Below are 13237 nucleotides of genomic sequence, written 5' to 3'. Positions count from 1 at the left end.
TAAAAATTCTGATTTAATTTCCTTGAGCTTCTGTGGGACGGTGTTTTTGGTGCGAGAACAGAGCCTGACCGGGCATTGCAGATCGCAAGTACTGCGTGGTCCAGTGCACGGGCTACCTCAAGTCGTGGGCGCCGGCCAAGATCGGTCTGGAGGAGTCCGAGGGGGAAGGCGACGGGGAGTCGTGCAACCTGTCCTGTCTGGTGGCCGTCGGGAGGCTGCAGCTGCCGATGGCGCGGCACGGCTCCTCCCGCAGCCCCGGGTCTCGGCAGCCGAACCTGCGGCCCATTCAGTTCACCTCCCGCCACGCCCTGGACGGCAAGTTCCTGTTCGTAGACCAACGGTACGTGACTCGCATGCTGCAGGTTTACATTTTGGTTCCGAGCGCGAAACTTCATTGTCGTTCCGCATTGGTGGCCTTCGAATTTGCTGGGCCGAGCTATTTACTTTATTGGAGGCCACCCCCCGGGAAAATTGAAAAAAGTTTGCTCTTTCAAACAACATTTTTAACCCAACCTGGAACTTTAATTCATACGATGGTTTTAATTATTTATCTTAGGATATTTTGGTATTCTTTTCTGACAAATTATCTTCTGGTTAATTTTGTAAATGTTAAGATATCAAATTTCTGTTAGAATTGGGCCATAGTACGAGGCAATAACATCTTTGAAATTTTTTTCTAATATGAAATTATGAATTGAAATGGGTATTGGCGAGCACATTAATTTACAAGATAATAATAATTTAATTTTCCTTTTCCCTTTGATGGCTGTTTTTTTTTAACAGAACACTGGAAAAATAAAATAAAAATTAAAAGCAATGGCGTGGGGCCCTGGGCGATCGCCAGGCTTGCCCCACCCTGGAGCCGCCCCTTTCGCTACGAGTCGCCATCGCTTGTTTTGCAGCGCAACTCTAGTGCTGGGGTTCCTGCCGCAAGAGCTGATCGGGACCAGCATGTATGAGTATTACCAACACGAAGACATCCCTCACCTTGCGGAGTTCCACAAAGCTGCACTGCAGTCGTCACAACGGGTTACGACTCAGGCAAGTGGATTATCATTAACCCATCTAATAAGAATAATCTTTTGCTTGCATGGGAAAAAGAAAAGAATTAATATTTAATACTTAATATGTGAACATTTGTAGCACATCTGGGATTCATGATGAACACATTCAATAACAAAGAATTTCTTAGGGTGGTGAAAAAGATATTTAGTAAAGACTCATAAAGATGGCAGAACTTCGCTTTGGAGAGTCTGGTAGTGGAGACGTTGAGAATTTAACTTGAGTTTGTTTCATTTCAGGCTGGCCTGGCAAAGCAACACCTAAATAGTAACAAATTACTTGAGAACTTGATGTTTGTATGCAAGAACTTTATAGATTATTTTTAAGTTACGTTTTTTTTTTAACCAAACTTTGATATTTGGAAAGTATTTATTTCGAAAAATAAGAGTTTTTAAATTTTCTTTGTTTATTATTTTTTCAAAAAACAACTTGCGCATGGTACTTTCACAGTTTAGTCTTGTGAGCAAAATTCGTTAATTGGAAAAGTTTTTATTTTTTTCAAAGTAAGAAAGTTCTTAAACTTGTCTGGTTACTTTCTGACAAAACAATTGTATAATACATAACAATCACAGTTCCAGTTGAACTTCATGTCGCTCGATATATAAAAATTTAGAGAATTTCACGAGTTGCTGATTAAGAGACAGACCGCGGCGACAACTGGCTTGCATCACGCAGTTATCTTTCTTGACAAAGTTAGAAACAAAGGGAAGTCACCCTAGCCAACCACAACACAGGAACCAGATGCATAACCATATATGGAAAGTGTGTAGCTGAAAATTGTCCTCTGCTCCCCTTGCTGTCTTACTTTCTGTTTAAACTTTCTGGAACTTTGAAGTTTGTTCAAATGCAAGTGATACATTTGTTAACATCCCAAAACAAAACCATAGAACAATAAATAATTTTAAAAATTCTTCAAATTGTGTGTAAAACCTAACAATAATTAATAATGATTAATCAATATTTATTTTTCACAATCAAAATACTTAAAAGAAACATGATTACAAATTAACTATGAACAAAAAATGTATTATGCAAATTAGCTAAAATAACATTAGCAGAAGGCAGGAGTTATGCTATGTCACAAGTTATGAGCTAACTCAGTGTTGGAAGTTGTTAAAGTCAGAACAAGATATAGTTTTGGAGCGAGTATGCTAAAAATATAATCTTTATACATATTAGTAAGTAATTGTCAACAATATATTTCAATTTCTCTGAGTAAAGTTTCTTTGCAGTTGCAGTATAGTGAAAGGTCTTTAAACTGAAGTTCTGTGGTACAGCGTCGATCGGGCAGAGTTTTACAAATGGATTCCCCCTGCTGTCATCCTTGGCTGGCAGATCGCATACCACACTGTTGGTGTTTTTAGTTCTCATGGAGTTTATCCATGCTGTCTGTTTTCATTTCAGTACAGTGTTTTACATTTTCTAGTGCGTTACACTCAAACTTTGATATCCCAGTGAAAACCATAGTGATGTTCGAAAATCCAGAAAATTTCTAATTGGGCACAGTCGTGATCTCAAATGTGCTGGGTTAAGGGGAATAAGGCCTTGCCACTTTGCAAACTAAAATATTGCACTATTGCTTCCAATAAACATTCTGTACTAACTTTTTTCGTTTGAAATGGCATAGAACTTAGCTTTGGCTACTTGTTGAAGTCAACACTTGTTAACTGGTGTGATTATCTTGATAGTTGTAGTCCCCACGTGAAATAATAGGTTATTCCCTCTTGGCGCTTACAGACTAGGGCCGGTAGTAAATATGTCGTTGCAACAGGTACAGAAGGTCTGGGAGATAAAACGCCTTAAGTGCCAAAAATTGGGACAAATAGTTCAAAATTAGAATTATAACAAAAATATGGAAAAATCTAAGATAGCGGAGCCCTAATACCCCTTAAATACCTTTCACTGTTCTTACGAATTAAGGATTCTTGACACATATCTCATTACACATAAAAATTTACAATTCCTAGATTCTTTTGTAATTGTGTAGGCTACCATTTTATTTTGTGAGAAGAAATATGTTTATTTGGTAGATAATTGTTAAGCGGCATAAAAAAACTTATAAATTGTTTTAAATACTGTACAGTGCAGTTATTTAATCACAGTGCCTACAATGTACTTATAGCTTTTTATGTACTGAATGCTGCATAATAATTATTTGGTCTGTTTATAATAATTTTAAATGCACTTTAATTTTTCAGTAATTACTAATGGCAAACAGTGACAATTGACATGTAATTTCCCGCTTGAGGCTAGATCTATATAAATGGAATGAGTCTGACACTCATGTACTATTATTGACATTAATATTGTAACAAAAACCAGTGGAAGCGATTCAAGATCATAAATTTTTTCAACAGGTGTACAGGTTTCGGAGTAAAGATGGCAGTTTCGTGCAGCTCCAAAGTGAGTGGCGATCGTTCCGAAACCCTTGGACCAAGGATATAGAATACCTCGTTGCGAAAAATTCTCTTGTTTTGTAAGTAGATATCTTTGATGCAAAATTTTGCACTTGTATTTCACAGCAGAGAACCTGCAAGGGTTATAGGAAAATATTTTGTAGAAAAACTAATATTAAAATAACTTTTTTGTACTTAATTATAAATTGATGTTATTCTTTTAGCGATAAACAGTGCAGTTTTGGTTTGAAAGTGATACAGATGAACCTTATTATAAAATACCTCACTTCAAAAGGATTCCTTGCAAGATATTTTAAATTTATTAACTGTTCAGAATTAAGTACATACTTTCATAAGTAAGTTCCTAAATTGTGTTTTTTCTTCTTCAGATATGCTGTAATGATATTTCACTACATTGTAGCATTGTAAGTTAACTGAATTGCGCTTAAAGTGTGGAATTTCAAAAGCCTGTCGCTTCCGTCCATTATCAATCTGTCTATCAATGCCAAGCATCTTGTCCAGCGATTTACAACTTGACCTTATTCTTCTGTCATAATATTTTCCCAATGCTGCCAATTATCTAAGTTTTTCTCTTAAACATTTATATAGATGTTGTTTGATATTTATGTTGTTTTTATTTATGTACTGTATTAGCATTTCCTCAGAAAAATTCAGAGCAATGATGAAATTGTTTTTACATGAGCTTTAAGAACCACAATGTTATTACGTATTCAAAACATCTGAACGACCTATACAAACACCAAGGGTCTGTATTCTGGTAACAGTTGACTGCCAAAACCATAGATAAAATCCATCTGTCCGACTGTCAAAAGTTAGAGCTTGCCAAGCTTTCAACGGATGGACATATTTTTCAAGCCATTCGATTGGCTGCAGGTCACATGACCAACGGACGGATGACTGTCTTCCATAGTGATTGAACTGTTGAAAATGACACATACAAAAAAAATTATTGTGAATTTGTTGTTTAAACTGTTGGAAATATACTGAAAAATCCATCAGTTATGAGAAATAATTAATTGGAGTTGAACTGCTGCTTTGTTTCAGGTCAGAAAACCAAGCCATAGGTAGCAGTGCTGTGAAGACCGAAGGCTTGAACCAGTCACAGGGAAATTTTGATTTCTTCTCACAAAGTAAGATTTGGTTTGATATCTTTCATTGTAGTTCTCATGGAGTTTATCTATGCTGTCGATTTTCATTTCAGTAGTGTTTTACATTTTCTAGTGGGTTACACTCCAACTTTGATATCCCAGTGAAAACAATAGTGATGTTCGAAAACGAAAATCCAGAAAATTTCTAATCAGGCACAGTCCTTCTGTAGTCCGGCACTAATTGAGCTTCTTGTGTTTACATTTGTTATTAGGTGGAATCTGGTAAGCCGCCAGGTCACAATACTGGGCTACCAGTGTTTTTATTTTGTTAGAGAGATTATCATTATGATCGGTTTTCATTTCAGTACAGTCGCTCCTGATTTATAGGGGGTTAAGTTTCACATTTTTACACTTAGTATTTCAGTTAAAACCACTTATATTGACGTTCATTTGTCCGGCAAAATCGCTAATCCGGGATTCCCGTGGTCCTGAACATGCTGTATTTTCTGATGTTATATAAATATTATAAACACATAAAATTAATTGTGATATAAAGTAATTATACCTACTAAAAAAGCTATAAGTGATATCAAGAAACAACCAGGGCATATTTTTGCATGTAAGTATTGGGGTATCCACAGAATCTGACGGATGACCCACTCCTGAAGGATTTGTTATGGTTACTTGTGTACAGTTGCAGAAACTGTGCAGCGGTACTGGAGTGACGTGGCTGACGTGTTTGCTCTGTGTGAGCAGCAGGCAGCGGGGGGCGGGAGATGCAACGGCTCATCAGCACCCACATGGAGGTGAGCAAGATCGGGCGGCAGATAGCGGAGGAGGTGCTGGACTCACAGAGGAGGAGCTGTGAGTCGTCTCCCAACAGCAGCCCGTCGCCACCCGAGGCCGGCCCCATGCAGGTGGCGCCCGGCACCGAGGTGGGTTCCCCCTCCTTCCAGCACTTGCTCTGGCCGTGTGAGGCGGGATGATACACTGGTGCTTCTAGTGCAGCGTCGCCTGCAAGTGCATGGCTCATAGGACAACTATAAGATTTGAGCAGAAACAGTAATATTATACCTGCGTGTAATGCAAGTCCTTTGAGTGCTTTAAGAATCTGTACCAAATGATTCATGCTTGACAGCTATTCTGAAAACATGGGTTTTAACCATTTTCACTCTTCTAAAAATACAGTTTAAATACAATATACGGAAACAAAACTACTCATATGATCTCAGCGTATCCTTAAATGCTTTTTGTATGTAAACAACATGCTGATATTTAGAGCAGTTCTTAAATTGCTAGGTTTTTTTCCTAAAGCTCAGCACATCCAATGTGATACAATTGAACCTTGTTATAAAGTACCTCACTTAAAAAGTTTATTTACAAGTTATATTATCTTTATTAACTGTTCAGAATTAAGTATTTTCATAAGTAAGTACTAAAACTGTGTTTTTTCTTCTTCAAATATGCCTGGGGGCCTTAATAATTTAACTGAAACAAAAAATTAAAGGCCTTTAATAAAGCATGTTTAGGATCGTGGACATGCTGAATTAGCAATTTTTCCGGCTTAGAATTTAAAAAAAAAAAATTATATACAATACAATAGTAAAGACTTGTGCTATATAATAAATAGTATTGATGAGCATTGTTTTTCTAAAAAAAAAGTCATTATGGAAATGAACGAGTTAAGTGTGATATGTAATCTGCTAGAATTCAGAACAGATTCTACTGAAAGAACAGACTTACAATGAACACAGGCAGCGAAGTAATGCGACCAGACAGCTAAGGCCAACAGTGTGAATCTGCCAGAAAAATATGAATGTGAGTAGCTAGAATATGCCGAACCATAGAATACCTGATTAAAGGCCACTGTAACAAATCTTTGTGAAAAGTGTATTTTTTGTGAGCTGTGGTCATACGAAAATGTAATATTGAGTTGCTTGTAAGAATGTTCCGTCACAAATAACAATTTCATTAAATCATGGGGGAGGAGGTGATGTGGGGACAAGTGCATATTACATAAAAACTAAAACCTAAGAACTAATTTGGCAGATGGATTTTGAAACTATTGTGATTTACCCACACTTTTCAAAGGTTGGCCACCTGTGCCCTAAGCTAACTGTGCAGACAGATTTGTATGGCATTTTAATTAAACATGAACAAGAGCATTAAAACAACAGCTGATGAAATACAGTTGCGCACGCTTTGCTCTGCAGTAGGATTGAATACGTTCTGAACAAATCTGGCGAGATGGAGAGAGGCATGAATTGTTTGTGAAAAGATCTGATCACTCATTAGACTGCAATAAGGCATGCCCGCGCTAGGGATTGTTTCAATGTAATTGGCGGCCGTCTGCAAGAGGAGCCAATGTTTGGCCGGGCCATTCAGGATGCGTGTGCTTCTGCTCTGGCTGGCTCAGATTGGTGTGCTGACTGTAGACATGTACTTGAAATAAACTCATCCAACCACAAAACACAGACAATGCTACTAAGTTTTAACTCACAGCTTGGTTGGAAATATTTTTGCCAAAAAATACGTGGCCCTAGTTATGGACGTAAAGCATGAGACTTATGCACTTGCAGCACAGCATAAAACTGTACACATTGTGGTTGTGCAGTCCGATATGCAGCATGCCTACAGTACGTAAGCAAAAGGTTGATGTGTGCAGGTTCAGCACAATTTACTTTGCTTTGCTGCATAGGCACAAATGCCAGGGAGTCTTACATAATTGGGCCTCCAGGTGTCCAAGCTTGCATTGGCACATGCTTTTAGAATCTTTGTAACTGCTATTTATGCAAGCAATGTGTGCTATGTCAATCAGGGGGCTACTGCCTATAATTAGGGACAAGATTATGTGGTGAACTGCGATAAAACCTAAATAACACCAGAAAGCACGTCAATACACTATATAACACCGAAATGCAAGTTAATGAACCATAAATCACCAAAATAAAAATAAAAAAACTGAAATTTTAGCATATTTAATCAAAAATCAACTCGGGTTACAAAAAGTCATCTTTTAATGCATTAAAATCAATGAAAGTAAATTATTTAGCATGAAGTTAGTATAAAAACTAATGTACTAAATAGACTGGAAAAATTTGTTCCTTTATTTATATATTGGAACTGTTATTAACAGCTAATTTTTAGGTAACGACATTGCTACATTTTTCAAATGCATATAAACTTGCTGATGTATTTGTATTTATTTCAGTAGTTTACATGCTTATTACAAATTATTTTATTGAAAAAGTGCATCATGTATCAATCAAAATGACACTGTTTTGGTGAAGTAAGTATCATGGAACAAGTAGGTGTTATATTTGTTGAAAATGGTGCTTTCTTTATGAATAAACATAGTTCATAAAAACAAAACAAAAAACAATAGTTTTGAAAAATATTGTTTTAAAAACAATTTTGGTCTAAAAATAAGCCATGAAATCTTGTCTTTATCTATAATCTAATGCAAAACTGCACTGATACTACTCAGATCATGACTAGATTAGTAAACTATGAAAATAAAGTAATAAAACTTCATGATACCAAAAGGTAAAACAGTTTCTGTTTGTTGTATGATGCTGCATTTAAAATAAAAGTATTTTGCATAAAAAAAAAAAATGTATCTAATGACTGTTGCACATATTGTGGTGGAATAACGTTAATGGACTGAGCTTAATGCCTTGTAGACATTGAGGTCGTGACAGTCAATGAAATACAAATTCATAGACGACTAATCTGTTCTTACAATTTGAAATGCCTATAAGCATAAAGGTGGGGTGGGAGGCCATAGCATGGCAAGGATTGAGGAAAGGTATTTGTTACACAACAACAGTATTCAACATTAATAAATTTTTAATTGGGCCAAAAACAAAACAAATTGATTACTTAATTAACAACAACCAATATGGTCCACAAAAGCTATTAAAGTGCTTAACACACAGCAAACATTTCAAGTGAAGGATCCATTATTAAGGCCACAAAAAATAGAGAACAGTTTAGTATACAAGTTACGCCGGCAAAACATTGCGCGGTCCCATTACGGGCCATCAAAAGGGGGCGTCACAAGGTAGACGCATTGAAAGCAGCAAAATTACAACCTTGTCAATATGTAGGGAAAACCTACTACAAAATGTGCATTACATTGTGTTACAGACGTAAGTTACATTTATAAAATAGATTAATAAAGTTACGTTTTAAGTACGTCGACATCTCAGGGGAGAACAGTTACCAACAAAGTGAAGTTAAATTAAGTTAAGTTAAAGTAAATCCAAACGTAATTTTCTAGGTGGCGATCGAAAGGGAATTTAACCAAAATAGACAAAAATTTACTAAAGCTTACATTATGGCAAGGGCCACTGCCTCACTCCAACTTACATTTTCTTTCCCCCGAGGTCGCGCACGTCAAACAATTTTAAGCCTAACTGACTGACTACATGCTGGATTACAAAGATACTCGAGCTCTCGAAAGAGACTAAGACGAGACCAGACAAGCTAGACGAGACAAGACAAACAAGACCGAATTAAGGCTTTACAGCCGTATGCGCCGACCGGAGGAGGGGAGGCGAGGAGCAAGCAAGCACACACTAGGAGGGGGAAGGAAGGAGGGGACGACGTGCCGACGCCCGGTTTTCAAATGAAGCGGCGATCCTGACGCTTCAAATTTATAAGTGTCCCATCTACATCTAGGAGAAACTCAGTTAAAAGAGATTGTGCTGGTATTGATTTCTTAAGAAAAGTTTCTTTAAGGTATAATTTGACTAAGTAATACATTACAAACAGATACAAATCGTAAACAGGTAGGGGCATGTATTTATCGCAAAAAAGATTTCGAGACTAGCTGAGAGTTAAAACACCATAGAGTAGTCTGTGTTAGTTACTTTCAGGCACATGTCTACTATCAACGCACCAATCACAGTAATTCAGTGCAGAAGCAAACATGGCCTACGTGGCTCGGAAAGAAAGGCGGTTTCTCTTACAGATGGCTGCCAATTGCAGGGAAGAAACCGCTGACGCAGGCATAACATGTTGCAGACTAATAGGCATTCAAATCAGTCAAAATGACTGTTGTAGAAATTAGTTTCATGGAACATTTAATGTTATATTTATTTAGTAATATGTTATCTTTTTTAATAACCAAAATTCATAAAATAAAAAAACTATGACAACAAAATCTCCTGTTTTAAAAAACAAATTGGCCTGGAAATAAAACCATAAAATCTTGTCTTTAATAATACATTAAAAAAAAAAAAATTAGTACTGTACCTATAAATACATACAAATTTACTCTTTTAGTAAACTTTTCCTGTTAGTATGTATACATTTTTAAGTACCTTGAGAAACTTCTTAACAGGGTTTTACTGTATATTGGTATTAACAAAAGTATTATTCTTCCTTCCAGTCACCAAATTCGCTGAGCAATTCCAGTGACCAAAACTCGCAGCCGCAGCAAAGGATGCGAGGATCGTTGCATCGCCCAAATAGTAACACATCACCAATGTTCAACAACATTCGGAACAATGTGCAACTTTCAGAAGCCAGTGATCCAGGTATGAACTGTTTCAAAACATGCAAGCAATTTTGTATGCATTACTTAGCCGTGGAAACTTGGAAAATGACTTCTAGTGAGTGACAACAGTGCAGTTAGGAAAGCTAAAATATTAGTTATAAATATTTGCCTGTTTTTTACAAATAGCAGATACCAAGTAGAATATATCTGGTGACAAAACACTAAATGCAGTGTTTGTGCAATGAAAGATCTGTATTAATGGTCGTCAAGGTTGGGGGGCTGATAAGGGGGATTTATTCCCCCGAAACCCTAACAAAAAATCTATCACTCGCACCAACAAATGGTTTGGTTCATTGTAGGTTGGGGAGAAAAAGTCTAGAAGTTTTTTCCTTCAAAAATGATGGTAACATTTCTTTTTGTAGGTAATTTATAAAAAATTAGTTTATCCTTCTGTTTTAAATCCTTTAAAAAGGCAATTCAGTTCAAAATGTTTCTTTTTAAGCCACATATGTAGCCATTCTAAAATTATATTTTACAATTTGTAGAATAAAGTACCATATTTACTCGCATATAGGTCGCCATCGCATATAGGTCGCCATCGCATATAGGTCGTACCCATAATTTGAGGTCTTGAATTTGGTATTTAAGATTCCCCCCATATAGGTCGCACCGGTAATTCATTACACATACGCATTGCACCACAGTAAAAAAAATTAAAAAAAGGGCCGCAAATTGATGGAAATTTACCGTCGTAGCGCGCCGTGAGCGGAGAAAGGTCATTGTACTCGATCAGCTGTTGTTACGGCGCGGCATAGCCGCCGGCTGGCTCTCTCTGTTCTCTGAGTTGCGCATGCGCGGTATAACTCACTCAACACTCCGCCCAGACTTGTGACCTTCCATCAGCAGCCAGCCAATAGATGCGAGCTTAGCGGAAAAAAATATAAGCTCCACCTCCCATGTACCAGTTTTGTCCAGTTCTAATACCAGTTTATTGGTATACGCACCAGTTTTCTCGCTGCCGTGACATGTTAAAGTTGTTACGTTGTATGTTTTGCCCGGCTAAGCACACAGAGAAACGTAACAAAACAAAGACAAACAATGTTCCTTAGGGATTTTTCATTACGATGGTTCTACGTTATTTGGAAATATAAGAGTTTATTAAAATATCTTTGTTTATTTCTTTAAAAAAAATGTTTTTTCTCATCGTTACATAGCCTCAGTACACAATTTTACAAATGAATTTGGTTAGAAAACTTCGTTACATGCACAGTTTTTTTGTCTTTTCTTATACAAATTTTAACAATGTCTTTGAATTTTGATAGGATGAGGTCCAAATACATACCACAGCACCATACATCTTGCCATTGATGGTCGAGGAGTCTTGTCACTCGCCAAAGAAAAAAAAACTTATTAATGTCCCTTGGTTAATTACATAACTCAAGGTACCGTCGATCGCGGACCGAAATCACACGAAGTCGGGCCGATGCCGACGCCTAGGGCCTAAATTTCTAGTACATTTGTCCGAAAAATCAAGAATTTAAGTTAAAAAAATACGACCTGGCCCCAGCCCCTAGGCGTTAAATTGTCCCTTGGTTAATTTTCCATGATGTCTTGAGACTTGCCGACGACGCGACCGTGTTCGGCAACGATCGAGCAACAAGTGACTTGGTCGACGAGATTACCTTCCCTTGTAAAGGTGAAAACAACGGAGGCAACCCCGTGGGCCAACTGACCAATCAGCGCACATAATTCCAAAACATGACCATATAAAGAAATTTGTACGGGCACATCACTTGACGCCAGGGCTCGCCCTGATTGGCTGGCTAGTGGTAGCCTCCAGAGACCCTTCCAGACGGTCGCTACAGCTGTGCGTACAACGTGATGCGTAAATCCCAAACACGCATTTACAAAGTGAAAAATAACTTTCTGGCGCCAGAGTGTCGCGCCTGTCCGCTCTTCCTTCTGTACCGTCCAGACTATTCTCAAAATATTACACTAGCAATATCCAATAAAATATAAAATTACCCAAAAAATTCAAATACAATGTTCAAAATTTAGTAAACAAAGTTGAAATTCATACCATATTAAAAACTTTTGTTTAAAAATGATGTCCTGTAAAATTATAATCTATACTGCTTTAAACAAAACAATTACTGACATTAATTATCAAATATCAAAATTAATTATTATGAACTGGAGTTAACCCTCAAATTAATAATTAAGTATTTCAAGGAAATAAGTATTTTAAGGCTTTCCATGAAATTTAACCAAAGTAATTAATAACAATTCTTAACAACTCTGAACTATCCTTATCTGCATATTAAATAATTACTATCTTTCATATCAAAGTTATTCTTAATCAATATTCTTATGACCAAAAAAAAAAAATATGTATATAACAAATCCTCATTGTGCAATGCTACAAAGTTTACGTTCATATTGATGTCTTGATACCAATAAGTAATAATAATAATAATAATAATAATTACGATCCCCAGAAATAAATTGTTAGTTTAAAAAATATGCGTCAACTGTACAATACTTCCGAAATGATAAAATACGTATAAAACAGTTACCAAGACTCCGCTCATTTTATCTTGTGAAATTTGTCTCGTACCAGTATTTCGGCTAAGTTGTGACATAAATACAGTATCAGAACTTAACAATCAACCACGTTTATACATTCGTGAGTTTACGTTTTTCCCTCGTGCATTTTAGATTGTCTTCTGCTATAATTACTCGGACTTTTACACGCCTAGGCTTAAATTATTACATGTTTAGAAATAAAAGCAACTTTTCATGTTATAAAATATGTATATTTTGCGATTTAAAATGTTCATTGCCGACTATAAACGTTACGTTTTTTACGATGTTTTTAGGCCTACTACCTAATCTTATCTACTCTTAAAGTACCCACTGTATTTTCTGGTTGTTTATTGTTGTTACGTGACGTAAATAGCGGGATGGATTCGATTTGAGACATAATTCGCGTGAAAGTATTGTATTGGACTAAATGGCAACTAAACGGGACCTGAAGAATATAGTGCAAATAACGGGAAAACGTAAATAACGGTAACGTAAATAAGGGGTTTCGCTGTATGTGTACATTGTAAATAAATTTTCCTATACCTATATAAACTTCTTTTTCGCATTTAAAGCAAAATATT

At 36.6% G+C, this 13237-nt stretch overlaps 1 protein-coding gene across 4 annotated transcripts in view; it reads left to right on the top strand.

The window, feature by feature from the left end:
- The window catches only part of LOC134541563 (protein cycle), a 320442-nt gene that overhangs the window by 301532 nt on the left and 5673 nt on the right, over nt 1–13237 (top strand). For all 4 annotated transcript variants that reach the window (XM_063385080.1, XM_063385086.1, XM_063385105.1 and 1 more), the window contains 6 exons: nt 82–340; nt 903–1041; nt 3420–3538; nt 4524–4609; nt 5324–5502; nt 9963–10110. In XM_063385080.1, coding sequence (XP_063241150.1) covers nt 82–340; nt 903–1041; nt 3420–3538; nt 4524–4609; nt 5324–5502; nt 9963–10110 — 930 coding nt within the window. The remainder of the gene's footprint in view (nt 1–81; nt 341–902; nt 1042–3419; nt 3539–4523; nt 4610–5323; nt 5503–9962; nt 10111–13237) is intronic.

This window comes from Bacillus rossius, chromosome 1, assembly GCF_032445375.1.
Source record: "Bacillus rossius redtenbacheri isolate Brsri chromosome 1, Brsri_v3, whole genome shotgun sequence".
NCBI lineage: Eukaryota > Metazoa > Arthropoda > Insecta > Phasmatodea > Bacillidae > Bacillus > Bacillus rossius.
This window is presented reverse-complemented; position numbering and strand designations above follow the sequence as displayed.